The sequence below is a fragment of the Zosterops lateralis genome (assembly GCF_965231275.1).
Source record: "Zosterops lateralis genome assembly, chromosome: 15".
Lineage (NCBI taxonomy): Eukaryota > Metazoa > Chordata > Aves > Passeriformes > Zosteropidae > Zosterops > Zosterops lateralis.
In genome coordinates, this window is record NC_139775.1 from 1,463,189 (window position 1) to 1,481,155 (window position 17,967).

Genomic DNA, 17,967 nt, shown 5'->3' on the forward strand with positions numbered 1-17,967 from the left:
ATGCCTAACTGGCCCCATACGGATCCAGAATTTTAATGTTTGAATTTGATTTGCCTGCAATCCCAACATGGCAAGCACCCAATACTATCCTGCAAAGCACTCAACACCAGGAGCCAAATGGGCAGTCCCTGTGCTGTACACTCTGTGATGGTTTAGAATATCATCCTACAACTCCAGATGAATCCAAGCCAGGAAAGATAAGATGAAGAAAAAAAAAAAGTCCTGGTATCCCTATGGAATCTCGATAACAAATATGCTTTTAACTGTTAATTTAGAGGAACCACAGTGTGTCAAACTGTTTTATATTAAGTTGTCATAAGTGGAATATTAATTCCAGCTCCTTTGACCTCATTCAGAAATACATGGATTGTACACACACAGTACCTACATGTGTGTGCATGCCCCAATATGCTGCAGAGGAGGCTGCAGCATTCCTATATATAAGTTGTCCTATTACAAAATATATTTTATCTTCTGTCAGTCTTCTTTTCTCCCTGCCCTCCTCTGAACCTACAACCTTCCACAGTTCCCCACTTTCCAGCAAACCTTTGAAAACTGAGAAGGATTAAATCCTTGTGCTACAGCAGCTCTTCTTGATCCCAAAAAATATTACTCAGGTTTAAAGGAGAGAAATTGTTAAACACTCTTATTTCATCTTGCTGGGGTTTATTTATCTGGGGGCAGAATCCCCAAATCAAAGACACCAAGTTTTGAGCTGCTGCACATGATGTGGTACAAGCTGCTTCTACTCATCTGCATATTCTCATCTGAACAACAGTGGAGACTTATCAAAAAACCACTATTTTCAGTAGAAGCAGTATCAAGATCCAGACCTGCACAGAAGTTTGTGGCTGGGTCTGAGGCAAGCAGATAAATCCAGAGCTGGCAATGCACAGGTAAGTCAGCAAGTTGGCTTTCTGAGGAATAAGAATATTCCAGGTATAGAGAAAACTCTACAGGAGTCCTTTCTGATACTAAAAGGCGCTTTTGAGGGATGGCTGGCAGGAGCTCATCACCACCTGCTCCTTTCAGAGCAGCTCCCAGTGGAAGAGAGTTCCAATTAACTTTCCTGCTGCCTCCTTACGAGTCCAGTCTGCCTTCAAGCCTGAGCTAAAGCCCAGGAATGCCATGCTGGAATGTGCCTCACATAAGCAAATGAAGCTTTCCCTGCAATACTTTGCACAACACATCCCAGAGCAACATACACTGTTAATGGCAATCAGGAATATTGGAAGTTCAAGCCATATCGTGGAACTGACCTGTGAACCCAAAATGCTTTCCTTCTTTTCCTCCCAATGATCCTCCAGTTGGCATCACATGGATATTATGTTGCAGTACAGTATTTTGTACATTCTGCTATCAAATTTCACCTCATTTTTTTTGCTGGAGTCACTGAGGTTATTTAATTCACAGGGCTACCCAGCCCTCCTCAGTACAAGTAACACCTCTGAACTTTGTGACCATCAGGAATTTCATACACAGACAAAATTCCTTCTCCTCAATTACTAGAAAACAGCAGTAAATCAGGACTGGTTCTGCTAGTTAGATCTGTGTCCTACGCACTCTGCTTTCAGTTCATTCATCATCATTTTCCCTTCTTCCTGCCTCTTCTGCACCGTGATTCTCATATTGATCCTTGCCACGTCTACATCAAGTAATAATTTCCTAGGGGGCAAAATGTCAAATCCTTTACTTGATCCAGACAAGTCAGGTTCAGTGTATTTCTTTTTTTCTGTGAAAATCAGTTGTGTTATCAAAAAAGGCATATTTATGTGACACAATCCATCTCTGACAGAACACTTTCTGTGCTGCTTTCTGTTCGCCTTCATCTCCTCACCAGACTTCTCCACACCACCACCAAGTAAAGCATTAGAAGTCAAATCAAGAGGCTGGTAAAATGCCCAGATGACCTTTTCGACCACTTTCTGAGCCTGGATGTGAACAGAAAAACCAAACTGCTACTCCAGCACTGCAGTAAACTGTGCTAGGAACAGCTTTAATTGCCCTCTTCACATAGAGTATAATGAAAATCTTTGCTGTTTAAAAAAGAACTGGCAGAATCAACACTACAGTCAATATCTTCCAACTCAAATGAAAACTAAACAGCTCTCACTGTCACTCCTTTACAGAAGTGATCTGTTTCCATATATTAAATTTCACACAGATATGCACTAAGAGCAGTAACCAGATTTTCCCTTTTACCAACTTCAGTATAGAAATCAGCTTTCTATCATGTTTCCTCTGAATCAGATGAAAAAAAAAATAGTTATTTGTATTCTACAGGAAGTAGAAGCTTTTTGAATTGTACCAAAAATCCTCAACTTAATCTATGAGCATTATTGTCAGGCTCACCCACCCAGTTCCTCTTACCACAAATGTATTTATTGGACTGAATTTTACATCAGCACATACTTAAAGAAAACAGTTCCTCAAGACACAGTTTGTGATCTAATAAATAATGAATGTACTCTAACAGGCCCAACTCCATAATGAACTGTTTGCTAGTGTCTCTAGAAATGGAATAATAGTTCAGTCTTCCAACTATTTCTTGCTTAGTCTTTAAGCCACTGAATCTCACTCCGGCTAATTCATCTCCCTCAATTCCTAAACTACAGCATGAGGCCTTAGAGCAGCTAAAGACTCCACCCAAAACTTGCATCAGAGGTGCTGTTTCAGAGATACTGTTCAGGTGTTAAAAGTGCATCTCTAATAGAAAGAAGCACAGCATGGACATGCATGAGTTGGCTCCTCAGCAAGGAGTTTAAATAAATAGTTCTACACAGAGCTTTGGTACCATAACTGAACTAATCTGAGAATGGCCATCTGTAACAGACTGTCCTAAGCCCTATAGCAGTGGAGTTTTCTGCAACTAAGAATGTGTGTGTGTGTGCGTGTGTGTGTGTGCGTGTGCGTGTGTGTGCGCATGTGTGTGTTAAAAAAAAACAACATTACATAACAGAAAAAAAATATTTACTTGGAAAGAAAACTAAAACTTCATCTGGGATCTGCCCAGGAATTTTCAGTCCCAATTAGGAAACTGATAAATTAATCACTGCTAGTTTTGAGATGAGCTTTATAGTACTAAGCACTCTTTTCTTTTACAGCTATTGTTCACAGACATCTTCCTGCTTATGCTACTCTGGGACTAAGTTACTTAAAAATACTTAAAATATTTTTTAAAGTGTATTTTCCTTCATTGACCAGCTGTAGAAAAGATAAGGAAGGCCATCAATTTTTACAAGGATAGAATCAACCAGCAGATTCCCCAGGTCCTCAACCTGATTTGGAAGGATTATTTAGGAAGATGACAGAGTATGTTGATGGCACACATTCATTTAGAATAATCAAAATAGCTCCAGAAGGACTCCAAGTTCCTTAGCAAACAGGTAATAGTACCAAGAGTGAAACCCCAATTACTGAAGAGGCAGACAGAAAACACCAACCAGAAAAGAAGTTTTAGAGTCCCTGAGTTTAACTTCCAAGTAACAATATCAGCTCTGTGTTGAACAGCAGGTTAAGAAGCACAAAATATTGGAAGCATTATGGAAGCATTAACCAAGATGCAAGTCACTAGCACAGCAAACTGTCTTAATCCAAGGGGCTGGCACAAGAAACGGACACATCAGAAGTGGAAAAATGAAGTATGATGATGATGATATTGAGAATCATACAAGAGTTTGAATAAGAAAAGTTGAAAATAATTCAGGTTCCTACAGGTGGGGAAAAGGAAGCATCTGACAAGATCAAAAATATGAAAAATCCCAGAGGAGGTCAGTAAGGACTTTGCTCTCACTATTTCACAGCTCCTCATGAAAGACGCACAGAGACCAGTGGGAATATCAGATTGTCCTGGAGATGGACTGAGAGAGACTGAGCAAGGCAGAGATTAAAAAAAGCAGCTCCTGTAGCTGGCTCTTACCTCACCTACCCATCGCCCACACCCACAACTCAAGGAATACATTAAATTAAGCACAGCATTATTAATATACATTGAACAGGGAGGCGGATTCAAGAGCACGGGTATCACTGTAAGGTCAGATTTTGAGTGCCTAATTTAGATGGTTCAGGGAAGCAGAGATAGCAAGGGATGTATTTAACACCACTCTGGAATATGATGCTGGAAGACAGCAGAGAGCTGCAAACACATCCCTGCCATGCTCAGACAGCTGTTACAGCTGAAATCCATGGTATTTCTTACAACTGTGATTAAGTGTGCAGCTCCTGCCTGTCTCCATGGAGACTGATGTTGGCTCAGCAAAAAGTCACCAAGTGCTTTAAAATAATTCCTTTTCGTTCTGAAATTCAAAGCACTTAACTTGTTTTTGCCTATCAGATGTTATTTTCCCAACTAGAACTGCAGCAGGAAAAGCAACCAAAAGCACTAGTAAAACTACAAAAATATTTTTAAAGCTCATTTCACATGCAGCTGGAAATTAAACACCAAAACATACATTAAAATAAAATAGAGAAAGGAATCTCCAAAACTAGAAATTGAGCAGTCACTTGCACAATCCTCACATTATGTGTATTTGAGCAGCAAGTAATTTATATTTAGCTGCTAAAGAATCCTTTTTGGGATGATTCAGTGAAATACTATGTGCTTTGGCTTAATTAACTCTTGCCCTTTTTATCTAGAGGCTATTCCTTTTGGGAAGTCCCTTTTCTGACACAGCTTTACTTTTCTAGTGCCAGGACAATAACTACAACAGTCCTTAAGCAAGAGCATCTTTAAGAATCTCCCTCCCCCATCCAGTTTTGGTTTTCCTTCAAGGAAACAGAAGCTAATTCACTACAGCAGACAATAGCAAATTCTACCTTGCAGAAAAAAATAACCTGAATTTAAGCTTCCCAAATACATAAACAGCAGGTGAGAATGTGTGTGATTAAAAAGCTTTTTTAAAGGATTCTCCATAAATACGGTGTGTTTAGTGGTAAAAATATTAGAGTGTTTACAAAGTGCCCACAGATAAACAGGTAAATACTGTTGACTGTCTCAATTTAGCACCGTATTTTTTAAACCTTGAATGTGGCCATAAACTTGTATTAGCACAAAAGGTTGTTTCATATATATACACACCCCTTTTACCAGAAATTCTTTGAGTTTACCTCAAATAATTTGCACTTCTGTATTGGTAAAATTCCAAAATAATTTCAGCTAATGAACTGACTTTAAAATCTCTTTGAGTTCACACCCTGCAAAAAGCAATTAAAAGATGTCACACAGGGTTGGTTTGGTATTTTCAGTTTTCAAAGAACGGCTGAGGTTGGCAGGGACCTCTGGTCGCCTTGTTCAGCCCCTGCTCCAGCAGGGCAACTCAGAACATCCAGGCTGCCCAGGCCCATGTTCAGAGAGATTCTGGATATATTTAGGGATAGACCCTCCACAACCTCTTAGGGTGACTTGTTCCATTCCTTGGTCACTCTCACAGTGGTGTGATCAGAGAGAACCTCCTGTATTTCATTTGTCCTCTCTGCCTCTTGGACACCACTGAAAGAGCCCAAGACACTTTTTTAACCCCTCTTTCAGGTATTTGTACCCATTCACAAGGTTCCCCTGAGCCTCTCCGGTGAGCTGAGCAGTCCCAGGGCTCTCAGCCACACCACGATGGAATTTTCAGTACTATTTTCCAGCATTCTATTTTTCAAGACATTTACAAACTTAAACTATACCACTACTGAGCCTCATCTTTTTGTTTCTTGACACATATGGAGGAAGAAACTATAACGATCTGCTGTTTTAAATCATCTTTTCCATAAATAGTAAACTTACACACTCGTTTCTTAAGCACAGGAGTACACAGCACTGTTGGCCTTCTGGAGCTTTTCTGTCCTCATGGAAAATAAAGACAGTTTGTTCCATAAGCACTTAGGATAAATTAAATTAGAAATGGTGGCCACGCTGGTCAAGAGGAAATTTATACGATAAAATGCCTTTTTTCCTCCCTATTTCTTACATCATTCCACCAAGAATGTATTTTAAAATGGAGAAATAATATATCTATCCATTTTAAAATATAATTTTAATACAGAATATAGATCAGGATTTTGCATAATTCTTCTGAGCTATAAGCAATAGATTATTTGAAACAAAATCAAAGGCTTTTCGTTTTGAACATGAAATAGCACCAAAGTTGACAGAACAGATCTCGTTGGCCTTGAAACCAGCATTTTTTGAAATTGTTGAGGGAAAGGTACTCCATATGAATTAAATTGTTTCCTTACTACTTAGCTTAGGTTACTGACCCCAGTAGAAACTGGAAGCCAACACAGAAAAATGAAGAAATGCCCCCGCCTGCCCCCAAACTTCAGCAATTTAAATAATTCTGATTGCTACTTGATTAGCCTTCTTTGTGATCAAAATGCTGGGTGTTTTCCTCAGCAAGAAAAGAAGTGAACATGACCTCCTGAAAAAGAAGTTTACTGAAATAAATGTTCTAGTTCCAGGCACCAAACCCACCATTTTTAACACTTAGGAAAAAAACCCCAAAACTCTGCCTCCTCACATTTTTATGTATGACATTAATTCATAAATACCAAGATACTAAGGAAATTTTAAGTTGTGAAGATAAACTTAACAGTGATGCAACGGAAGTTTAAGCACCAAGTTTAGAATAATGCCACTAAACTAACCCAAACCACAAATAAAATTATCTCCCTGCCTAATGAGGTAACTACAAGAAAATATCACTTTACTGGCCCAGAACAGACAGGGATAACGCAGAGGATGATGAGCAGCATTGGGATGAGAACTCACCTAAATTGTGTCGCTTTGTCTTTGCGTGCTCGTGAATATGTTTCTTTGTAAAACAGCCAAAGAAGACACAGTAGAGGCAAGAGTGGAGTCTGTTCAGGTGGGCACCACACATATGACAAATGCACGACTTTGCCTGAAACAGCAAAACAGACACAGATTGTGAGTGACAGAAACACATCCCCAAGCCCAGGTAAGCGGGCACAGCTCCCACAGCCGCCCTTCCCCTTCACTCAGTGCCTCTGGAAAGCTCCAGAACAGCAGGGAAACTGCTCTGTCCTCATGTGACAAAGCCACCAGCTGGACATCACAGAGAAAACTCTTCCATTTGTCCAACAGATTTCCAAATCCTATCAGGGAGCAGGTCTCACGATTCAGATGAGCACCAGAACCCAGGGAAAGCTGCTGCCCAGCAGAGAGGTTAAGTGGTGAAGAGGCAGGAGTTTGGGTGGTGGGACCACAGCAAAAACTCTGCTTTTTCACAGCACTGACCTCCTTGATGCACTCAAAAGCTGTAATATAACTGGAACATAAAAATGTGTGTGGGTATATGGCATTTCATTTCTCTGCTGGGAGATTCTGCCAGATTCCCTCATTAAGTTTTTCTTAGTCCACAAAACAGCGGCATAATATCAAATCCATACCAGCCAGAGTTACAGAAGTTGCCTTTGCCATTCTGAGACTTGCTTTGAACCAGGAGCTGAAAGCAATGGGCTGAACTGCTCCCCAAAACTACCCAGAACTGGGAGGTTTGAGGAAAGTTGATTAATTGGAAATTAATAAGCACACACCCATGACAATCTATGATAACAATACATTTAACAAGTGAGGGTTAAGGACCAAAAAAAGTCATTGGAAGCTTAAATACATTTTGGACTCTTAATCATATCTGAAGCACTCTAAGCCAACAGCATTCAAACCCATCTCTTAGCATTAAACTAAAGTACTTCAATATTTTTTTTTTTTTAATTACTCCGTCTAATAGGAGACTTGAGAGAGTTTTGAGAATAAGTCTTTTGCTCAACCACATTGGAAGTAATTTAGGTTCAATACCATCTGACTGGAAGTTACAGACAGGAGAAATTCCTTGCAGTAAATTCACTATTCATCTCTGAACTGTATTCAGACCTGTGTCTGAGGGCACTGAACTTCTGTGACAGCTTAGAGCTACAGAGAACACTTAGAGGTATGTCTGATTTTACAGCCTAATCTGAAAATACAATTTCTTTGCTTGTCAATATAGAAGGAAAAAAGAAAGGAATTGGGACTACTAAAATCCTAAGATATCATCTAACCCAGGCAGTGCATTTCACCAAAAACAACCCACAAAATTCTTCAGTAATATTTGCCCAGTCTGCCACGACTTAAAATTACTGCTGAATAAATGATGCACAATCTTGTTCTGTAGTCTGGCATTTTTCTCTCAGAATACTTCTGGCTTTTAAAAAAAAACCATCAAAGCAGCTTGCAATATGTTGCACCATGTAATTTATTTTCAGGCTCCTACAAATTAAGACTTAAATTCTGGATCTCACATGTTGTGTATTCAAAGTTATCAGAAGTTGTTAGGGGGAAATGTTGAATCGAACTCCACACACCTACAGAAAGAAATATTTTAAAGTTGGGCCAAAAAAAATTCACCACCACCAGCACAATTTCCATCTTTAGAAAAAATGCTGCAGAACTGTCAAACTGTTGCCTAACGGCCGCTCGTTGGCTGCAAAAGCTAAACAGGATCAGCCTATCTGTTAAGATTGCTGCTATGACAACAACTCCAGCAACCAGCTATTTTACTGAGCCAGCTAAAAATAAATCTTTGAGCATTAAATGTATTGTAAACACATGACATAACAAGCATGTAAAAGCTGGTCATTTTAGGCTAAAAGGGAGAAAATTCGCATCTTAAAAAGAGTTTTTATTGCAGTGGAAATTAAGAGAAATTGAAGAATGTAGAAGAAATTTAGTGGTAAGTTGAAAGAGAAGTTCAGTCATCTCTTGAAAGGAAGCTATTTTATCCATATCCTCTATTTCTTCAGTATAGCTCAAGATGGGTTTTCAAAAGTTGTAAGAAAACAAGGTTAAAAGACAGAATGTGGAAAGAAATCAATATCAAAAACGATAGTGGCTTTTCTTAACCAGATTAGCTGTCTCCTTTTCATCTGTCTGTGCTTTTAAACAATCTGCTAAGTTAAAACAAAGCTGCCACCCTCCTACCCCACCCCAAATAATCAAATTACTTTGTTTCATAATACTCCCACCCCTGCTCACATCTCTTGAGGCTACAGTCTAAGATGAAACAGAATATTGCAAATGAGTAATGAGAATCAGTCAGATCCATACAGTCACCAGCTTGCTTTAAAACAGGATTCAACTTCTTAAAAAAAACAAGTTAGGTCTTGCTTGTGGTCTGGATATTCTGGCAAATTCAACCAGAATTTCAGCTACAGAATCAACCTGTCACTTCTCCTCCTCCAAGATACAGGAACATCCCCTCCTTATCCAAGACCTAAGAGCTTTCCCCTTCCTTCACACCCTCTCCCACTATTATTCTGCTCCCTTCCTCATTTTATTCTCTCCCTTCCTGCTTCTCTCCTGTATTATCCTCACCTTCAAATATCTCACTCTCCATCTTTCACCCCATTCTCTCCCCCCACCATACACAATCCCTCATCTACATGTCCCCAACCAGTCTTCATTCCATCCATACTGAACCTCTCTCTGTCCCCTTTATTTTTGCTCTGATATTCCAACAAACTACACACAGGAACCAGAAGAGGCCTTGAGTGTTTTCCTTCTGGAAGATTATAATCACTTTTTCAAATGATAGGAAAGAATAGTCCTGCACAATATAAATGGTATATGCACACACACAGAGTTACTGATAGTTCTGACAGCATATCAATTCCCCCTGCAGTGCTTCACCCTCTACTCATCTCCTGTTTTGCTGCCAGGGCTGGGGTAACTCACAGGCTTAGACCCCCGCAATGGTTTTGTACCCTCTGCAGAGAAGGTTTAGCCCAGTAAAAAAAGGTGCAAACATTACTGCATGACACACACAGGGAAACTGGCTGTGATCACTTGTGAGACAAGTCAAAAGTCCACCCCTAAAACTGCTTTCAATGCTGTGAACAGTCATGATACAAAATGAGTTAAAAAACGAGAGCAGCAGGCATCACTAGGTCAAAACCTAGAATGCTGACACTCCAAAACTTCCCAAATTGTCAGAACAGCTTATTACTAGTTTACCATCAAACCATCAGAACAGCAGTGGAGAAAATGAACACATTCACTGATGTTCTGCCCTTGCACTTCTCAGCTCCTGCTTTGCTGTCCTGGGCCAGCTCAGGCTCCACCTAATGCAAGAAGGTCACACAGGGCAGGAGCATCCCTTGTTCTAAAAACCCTCAAACCTGTTTCAGCTGCGTGACACTGGCTCCTCAAATCAAGCAATGGAAATGGAAATAAACTATCCCTACAAAGCCAATAGTGCAGGGAAAGCAAGAGGCATCCAGTGACTTGATCTATTACAAACTCTCCATCCACATTTGCAGCTATTTCAGGAACAGCTTTAGCAGTACAATTTTTATTTAACTGTATGTGATAAGAGGAAAACATCTTTTTAGAAGTTTTCCACTGAGGTACTTATGAGTCTTGCCTCTTATGCTCACACTAAATATATAAAAGCACTTTCAGAACAGAGAGGTTTTTAGCTACAAGCTTATAAGCCAAAGACCTCCTACCCTTCAGTCTGCAAAACATATCCACCACAAAGGTACAGGGGAAAAGATGATGGAGGTAACACTAACAAGACAGTGGGAGGCTTGGGAGGTTAAAAGATCATAAGGAAGGTGTTGCCACACGTGTTCACAAGTAGGTCACAGAAGCAGATTCTTCAGGCAGTCTTAAAGCAAACACGAGTTATGGATGCCTGCAATGTTGGATCAGGTACAAATTTGTAGCATTAGGAAAGTAAAAGCTTCCTAAACCAAATCTGCTTCTATCTCCCCATCTCTTGAAGTAAGTCTTTTATGTAAAAGAGATATAATGTTTAGACATATAAGATAAAAAAGCAAAAGTATCTAGTTTTCTAATGCGTTATAATCATTACTGGAAGTTTTTGGTGAATATTCATTTTCCAGCCCAAACCTTCTTCAGAAACAACTTTATTTTTAGTCTGAACAGATTAAGTTGTTTCTTGGGCAGCTCTGCATATACATGTGGGAAATTCTCCATGCCTAAGTTTGCCATCATAACTTGCTTTGTTCCCCAGGAGCAGTGTTTGTGCTCCAGAAGTGTTACCTCAGCTCTGCCAAACCATTTCGTACAAGGTTGTGCTTCAGAGGATTTGAAAAAAAGGTGAAAGCAACACTTGTGCAGAGCCTTAGGAATCTGTGACAGTTCCTGCAATAAAACTCGGCTTTCTTGAATTCTTAATCCCTTACAGACACATGAACAAAAGTGAAGTGATTGATTTAAGGTTTGCAGCGTTCATTACCTTAACAGCAGAACAGGCAAAAGAAGAAAAAACAAACCCAAATTAGAGAAGTCAGAGACCTTAGACTAAACATTTTTTGATATGAAGTGCAAATGCCTTCACTGGGCTACAGATCAAGACTCTGAAACAAAATTTAAACACTGCCCTCACATTTTCAGTGTTCCAGGCCTTAATATTCACATTTTAGGAACAGTCAATCCTCTCTGGGAATTTTTGCCTATTCTATTCCCCTCGCTATGTTTAGATCACAGCCTAGACACAGAGTTTTATTTTTGTTCTTATTCATTCATCTTGCAACCAATTCTCTTCCAGATCTAAAGCAGCCACAGTAGCTCATGTCGAGTGATGAACAGTGTGCTTCCCTTGGCCTATTTTTTGAAAGGAAAAAAGGCCAGATAATCACAAAAGGCCATGAAAACCGACCACTGCTTCTCTCCTTGCTGAAGATGGAGACCCTGTGGCTATTCTAACTGTGGTGTTTCTTCTGCCCTGTGGGAGGACAGAGCCAGTAAGAAAGCACAGCCAAGAGCATTTATTACTCTCGAGTACTCTGCACCTCAAGAGTAACAAAAATGGGTCAAATCTGCCTTAGGAAAATTCTGTCACTCCTTAGTCTGTATTTACTCCCAGACTCCCCATATTCCTGACACCAGCCTGTCACAAATCCATCAGCCACCAGTACAGGGGCTGGGACATTTCAGAAATTTCAATAATTAAAACTTCAAAGTCACGTTCTTAAGAGTTGAAGAGACAAAAAAGAGGGAATTGATTCTACAGTTCTCCATGATGTGGCATACAAATCACTCCCCCACATGCTGATAGGATGATTCAGTTACTCTGAGTCAGTGCACTGCTCTGACACACCAGCTTTAAATAATTAAAAAATCAACTTAAGTATTGTTCACTCACTTCCTGAAACCAAGTCTTAATTATTATAGTGCCCAATTGGAAATGTCAATTCTGTCTTTAAAATAAGATGCCATCAATATTGTAAATTTTATTTTCAGATACACGAGGTCAGGGTACCCATAAAGGTTTTATTTGCAAAAGCAAAAGTGTGCACTAGTTACAGAATTTTTGAGTTTGGTAAGTGCTCAGAAAAACACAGGTAACTTCTTAAACCAGGTTATTCTAACTGTTTGTTTAAATAGCAGCAGAAAAAAAAAAAAAAAAAAAAAAAAAAAAAAAGGCAGAGAGGAGATGTCTACACAGCTCTCCCAGACTGAACAGGACACTTGGCTCTGACCATCTGCTTGAAGTTTGAAGACAACAATATCACAATTTATAATTAAAGATGAAATGGCCTAAGCTGTTAAATAACATCACAGTTCTCAAATGGAGTGTAAATAAAAATATACCATTATGACCATGTGAGCAGCTTGCTGCTGATTCCAGCGAGTCCTACTTCTGTCTGTAACTGAAAAAACTGTGGAAGACAAAAATGAAAGCACTGAACATGCTAGAAAGCAACTTGAGGAAACTTTTTCCCCTTTAATGTGATAGAGATTACATACATGGACAATGCTCAAAAGAAATACAACATATATTTCTGAATTCACTCTGAAATGAAGACACGTTGTTAAATGAGAACCATGTTGCAGCCAAAGTCTATTCAAGTTACAAAACCACGACTTTGGTTCAAAGGCTCTCATCAAGAGAACACTGCAAGTCAACCTACAACTACATAACTCAGATAAAATTAATAATTATATCTGGGGGCAAAACAGAGAACTGAGTAGGTATCATTAATTCTACACACAGATTTTACTCCTGCTCTCCTTATTCTGGATGATGTGTCATTTCAAGAGATGGATATTGAATCTCTGTAGTTCTTTTAACTTTTTCCAATTTTTGTTTTACACAAAATTCTGCAACAGGTTCAAAGCTAAAATGAAATTTGGGAGGAAAAAGAAGAGTTGTGCAATTTAAAAGACAGCATGAGACAGAGGAAAAAATAGGAGGATGCTCTAAAAATGTAATTCTGCTTTTCCTGTACATAGTCACAGTAGTAAAAAATTGTATTTCAACAAGAATAAAGCGATTCTCTGGAATTCAAATGACTATGCTGAAATTGCTTCTTTGCTTCTCCTTTGGTAGGTGTTCATCCCCTCCACCAGCATTAACAAATCTAAATGATTTCTCAAGTACTCTATAAAAGATGCAGTTAAGAGTCTATTGTATTTTAAAACCATTTAAATAATGGACCTTATTCAAATTAAAACACGTGTCTTTCTATAGTAAGATTCTTTTAACAGTGGGAAGTCTATTTGACTTGTGAAAACACATCAGCTTCTTAAGGTTCAAATGCATGGCTCTTTCCCTGGATGTAGACATTACATGGATACATTCTCTGTGTTGATTTTTATCTATTTCCTGCAATGCACCACTGCAGCAGCAAATTCCATATGAGAACAAGGGGCTTGCCAAGACCGCAGCAGTGTGTGCTCAGACCGAGTGCAAAATCTATTCCTTTCCCTCACCATTCCCCCACGTCAGCAGATCGTGGAAATGTTTTTAAATGTCCTATTAGGTAACGTATTGATCTCTTCTGGGGAAGCAATTCAAGGAATAAGCTGAACAGCCAAACCTGCCTGATGCTATGCAGAGTCTTATTAAACCCTGCCCAGGCTGCAGAGATTACATTTTGCCCTGTGTAAAACTAAGAAATGGGATTCTTCCTATGAAAACAGGAATGCTCTTGGGAAGTTTGCCACAGCACTTCGATGGAAATACTCTAGATAGCATCCTTGCAGAAAGGAAAGAAAAAAGAAACTTCAGGATACATAGGATCAAAGCCCTAACAACTCCTACAGGCTCATTTGGAAAAGCACACATATCCCAGCTATCTTTTCTTTAACTACTCTAAGATAGCCATAAAAATACAGGCACTTAATTAGTCCACATCAAAGTCAAAGCAATTCTGCTGGTAGGAAAGATGGATGGGATGATGCTACAGCACAGATTCTCCATGGTGTGACTTATCTGTGGGACAAGTACAGCAAAAAAGACGATCAGCTGCAAATGAGCAGCAGTAGAATGACAGACTGCATCTATTAGTGATTGATTGATCTTTAAAGCCCCTTCCAACCCAAGTCATTCTATGATTTTAAAGACCCCAATGCCTGAATAGGGCACATCTATTGCTGATTTGTCAAGACTTGTTTGAGTTTTATATATGACATATAGATGAAATGAGAAATTCTGCTTGTCTAGTTCCACTTATGATTTTAAGAAGTCAGCATCTGAGTATTTATGTCCAGGAATACTCCAAGCCAACCTGCACAGGAACTGTGTTACTGCTGAGGAACAGCCAAAGAACGGAAGAAAATTCTCAATGTGCTTGCACAGAACATGTTTGATATCCAGTAAGCTGGAGTTTACTGTTTCCTCATGCCTCAATACAAAATAAATTAATAATTCATGTTAGTAGAGCTAAATAAGAGGTCTTTCATTCATTGCAAAACTTTTATGCAAATTTGCAAGCCTAAAGTTATGTAGATAAGACAGAGAGTCAGAATTGCAATTCACCCTTTAGAGGACAAGATTTAGACAGATGGATATTCTGAACTCTACAGACAGGCAGGTCAGCATAGAAAAAACATTATTAAAGCAATATGAGCATAAAATATGTTCTGGAAGAGAAAAGGAGCTTAGATTTCTCACATGAAAACTGGTAAGATGAATGAAAGCATCTTCAGAAAAACAGCTGGGAAAGAAGCATTCTCATGACGGGGATTTACTCTTTTATCCATTTCAAGAGTTTGCAAATTGCTGCAGTCCCACAATAATACAACATTAATCACAAAGTATGTAGGAAGGTGGGCAATAGATTCTTAGCAAAGAGCTTCTGTCTTTTTCCATCGAGTGTACAGCCAACTGTGTTCCAACACTTCATGATGTATTTAGAACATTAACTTGTTTTGCAAAGTGTGTGCATTTTACCCTCCTCCCAAAGGAATGAATTGGGAAGAAGGTGCTGATAAACACTGACTACCTCTCGAGATCAGGGCTCAGGGAATTCTACCTCCTGTGGGTAAGGAGGGCTCGGGGAAGGGGCTCTTCCCACACAGAGAAGTTTGGAATCACATCTATGGAACCAAGAAGCGACAAAAATATCAACCAATGTGCCCCACCGGTATCAGGACTGTTAAAGACACCACTTGGTTACCATGTATTTTAACAAGGTTTCAGTTATAGGAAGAGTGTAGGATGACAACCTCACAGAAACAGTCCTGGATTCTTTCCTCGTTGCAGTTTGTTGACTACATCTGGAGATCTCTGGTTTTTTTTCCCGGCAATATCTGAACACTCAAGAACACTTTGTTTGTTTGTTTTCTTAATGTACCAATCATGAGTACTAAGTAAAAAACCCATATATTTCCTTCTCACAGCTGCCTGTAGGCTATTAATAGGTTAGTTATATATTAGTGTCACTGCTTAGTTCAGGTGACCTAAACTGACAAATTTCTCAATTGACATTTTTTTAAATGGAGCACATAGAAATTCATCCTGATATTTTGCATTACTCTGTAAATTACTAAAAAGAGTGCTACTAAGAAAAAAAAAAGAGTTTTTTTTAAGTCACATGAAAAAGTCTGCCCTTTTTTAATGATGCAAATGCAATTATCTGTGTCTTTCTGAGGAGTCATCCTCAGTAATTTTGACTCCAAAAAACTTAAACCGTTATTCTGATCAGTCACAGTTTAATAAACAAGAGGGAAACCTGTAAGTGAATGGAGTTGACATCCAGGCCCTAAATCTGTCCACTGACATTTGTGTAAAGGCAAAAAAAAAAAAAAAAAAAAAAAAAAAAAAAAAAAAAAAAAAAAAAGGTCTAGAGCTTCACTGCAATGCAATTCTTCAAAAAGCAGCAAGAAGAACCAGCAGAGATTGAAACCTTCCCTCTGACCCAGCTCACACAGCTGCCTACAAGGACCAGGAGAACATTTGTGTGCAGGTCAGATGCCATTCACCCTCACAGCAATGGGAGAAGTTCCTGCTCACAGCAGCTTTGAGCTATGTGAATCCACTAGAGGAAAAAAATCTGCCCTTATTTCTGTGAATAAATATCCAAACAGGGTTACAGAGATATCTTGGTGGTGGTGGTTTTATTATTGTTGTTATGGGTTTGGTTTTTCTTTTATTTAATTTCCAAGCAGCTGCTGCATCTTATTAAAAAAGCTCCACTGAAACGAAGAGCCAAGCAGGAATTGGCCAGAGCTTTGTATATTTGACTAGTACTATATGAAAAATGTTCACATTCAGCACAAAGTCAGAACAAAAACATTATTTTCCACAAATTCACGGAGAACAAACTTGCACAATTCCAGTGTCACTGTTGTAGACTTGTAAACAATGATTCATGAGTATTTTGAAACAGACTTCCTATTTCATGTTTTACCTTCTAGCATTTCTTCTGTTCATTCATAATTTGGATCAAACTGGAAAGATCTGGCTGAATTTCAGAGCATTTGAACACTTTTTATCAGTTCAAGGTAGCTGCAAGACTGCAGCAACCCTGAAAATTAACCCATAAAGAGACTCCAGCAAAGTGCTACATGTTGATGACATTCATCATCACCTACAGCAAAAGATACCAAGATTTGACAAGAACATTTTGTGCTGACCAGCCAGGCTCCACTCTCTTCACTCATCTTCTGTATTTATGAGAAGTGCTAAACCCTTAACCCTTAACCCTTAATGTCTCAACATAGACATTCCCTCCAACAAAGGCTAATCCCTTCAGCTTAGTCCCATTCACATCCCACCAGTATTATTTCCACATCTTCCTCTTTAGCAGGCTGCTTGGTTACAATAATGCTGCCCATTGAAAGCAAAAATTATTAGATTATAGTGTTGGGTTTCATCTATGGACATTGTGCTTGGTTTGTCATTAAATGTAAAAAGTGTTAGTTTCATTTAAAGTGTGGCTATAAAAATTAGTTAAGACAAAACAAACGCAGGCTGCAGCAGCCAGCTGGGCTCAGTGGCCAGGAAAGCTTATTAGGCAAAGCACATGCTTTTAGCTAGAACACACCTCTGCATTCCAAACAGAAATCCCAGCAGGACAGAAAGCTTTCGCAACACCAGGATAAGAAAAGCAAGCAGAAAAACTCCCGGGCTGTTAATTACAGTGAAAGCCTATTTCATAATATCAACAACAGATCTTTCTCTCTATTTTCCGGTCTCTTTAAAGGATGGAGTAAGTCAAACCCAAGGCACCTTCACTTTTTGCCATTTGACTTGCCATGTTTTACAGAGAAGCCTGTCTCACCTACTCTCTGCTGCTCAGATGGAAGGGGATGGAAAGGCTGCAGAGGAAAGGCTCAAATTACAGTTAAAAAGTGCAGGAATTAACCAAGCCTTTCTTCATTGATGTAAAGCATGAAAATATAATGTGGGCATTAGACACCCTGTCTCTGTAAACACCAGTTTCTTTCTAAATTGATTAGGATGCATGAAATTCTAAAGCTTCTATTAAAATATGAAAGATGGAAATGGAAGATGATATTTCAGTTGAAGTGCTACCCAGTTCTGGTGAGATAAAGATTCATCTGCCTTTATGCTACCAAATACATCAAATCCTGTGTCTTCAGGAGTGTGTGAAAAGTACAAAAAAAACACCCCTCAAACAAACCAGAACAACTCCTTAATACTGTACCCCATAAAAGACTCATTTTACAGAGCAACTGAGGAGTTCTAAGAACCAGGTCTAGTAGCC

The 17,967-nt window shown here is 39.1% G+C and overlaps 1 protein-coding gene across 2 annotated transcripts in view; it reads right to left on the minus strand.

The window, feature by feature from the left end:
• The window catches only part of USP22 (ubiquitin specific peptidase 22), a 92,462-nt gene that overhangs the window by 53,999 nt on the left and 20,496 nt on the right, over nucleotides 1–17,967 (minus strand). For both annotated transcript variants that reach the window (XM_083872678.1, XM_083872679.1), the window contains one exon: nucleotides 6,755–6,887. In XM_083872678.1, coding sequence (XP_083728804.1) covers nucleotides 6,755–6,887 — 133 coding nt within the window. The remainder of the gene's footprint in view (nucleotides 1–6,754; nucleotides 6,888–17,967) is intronic.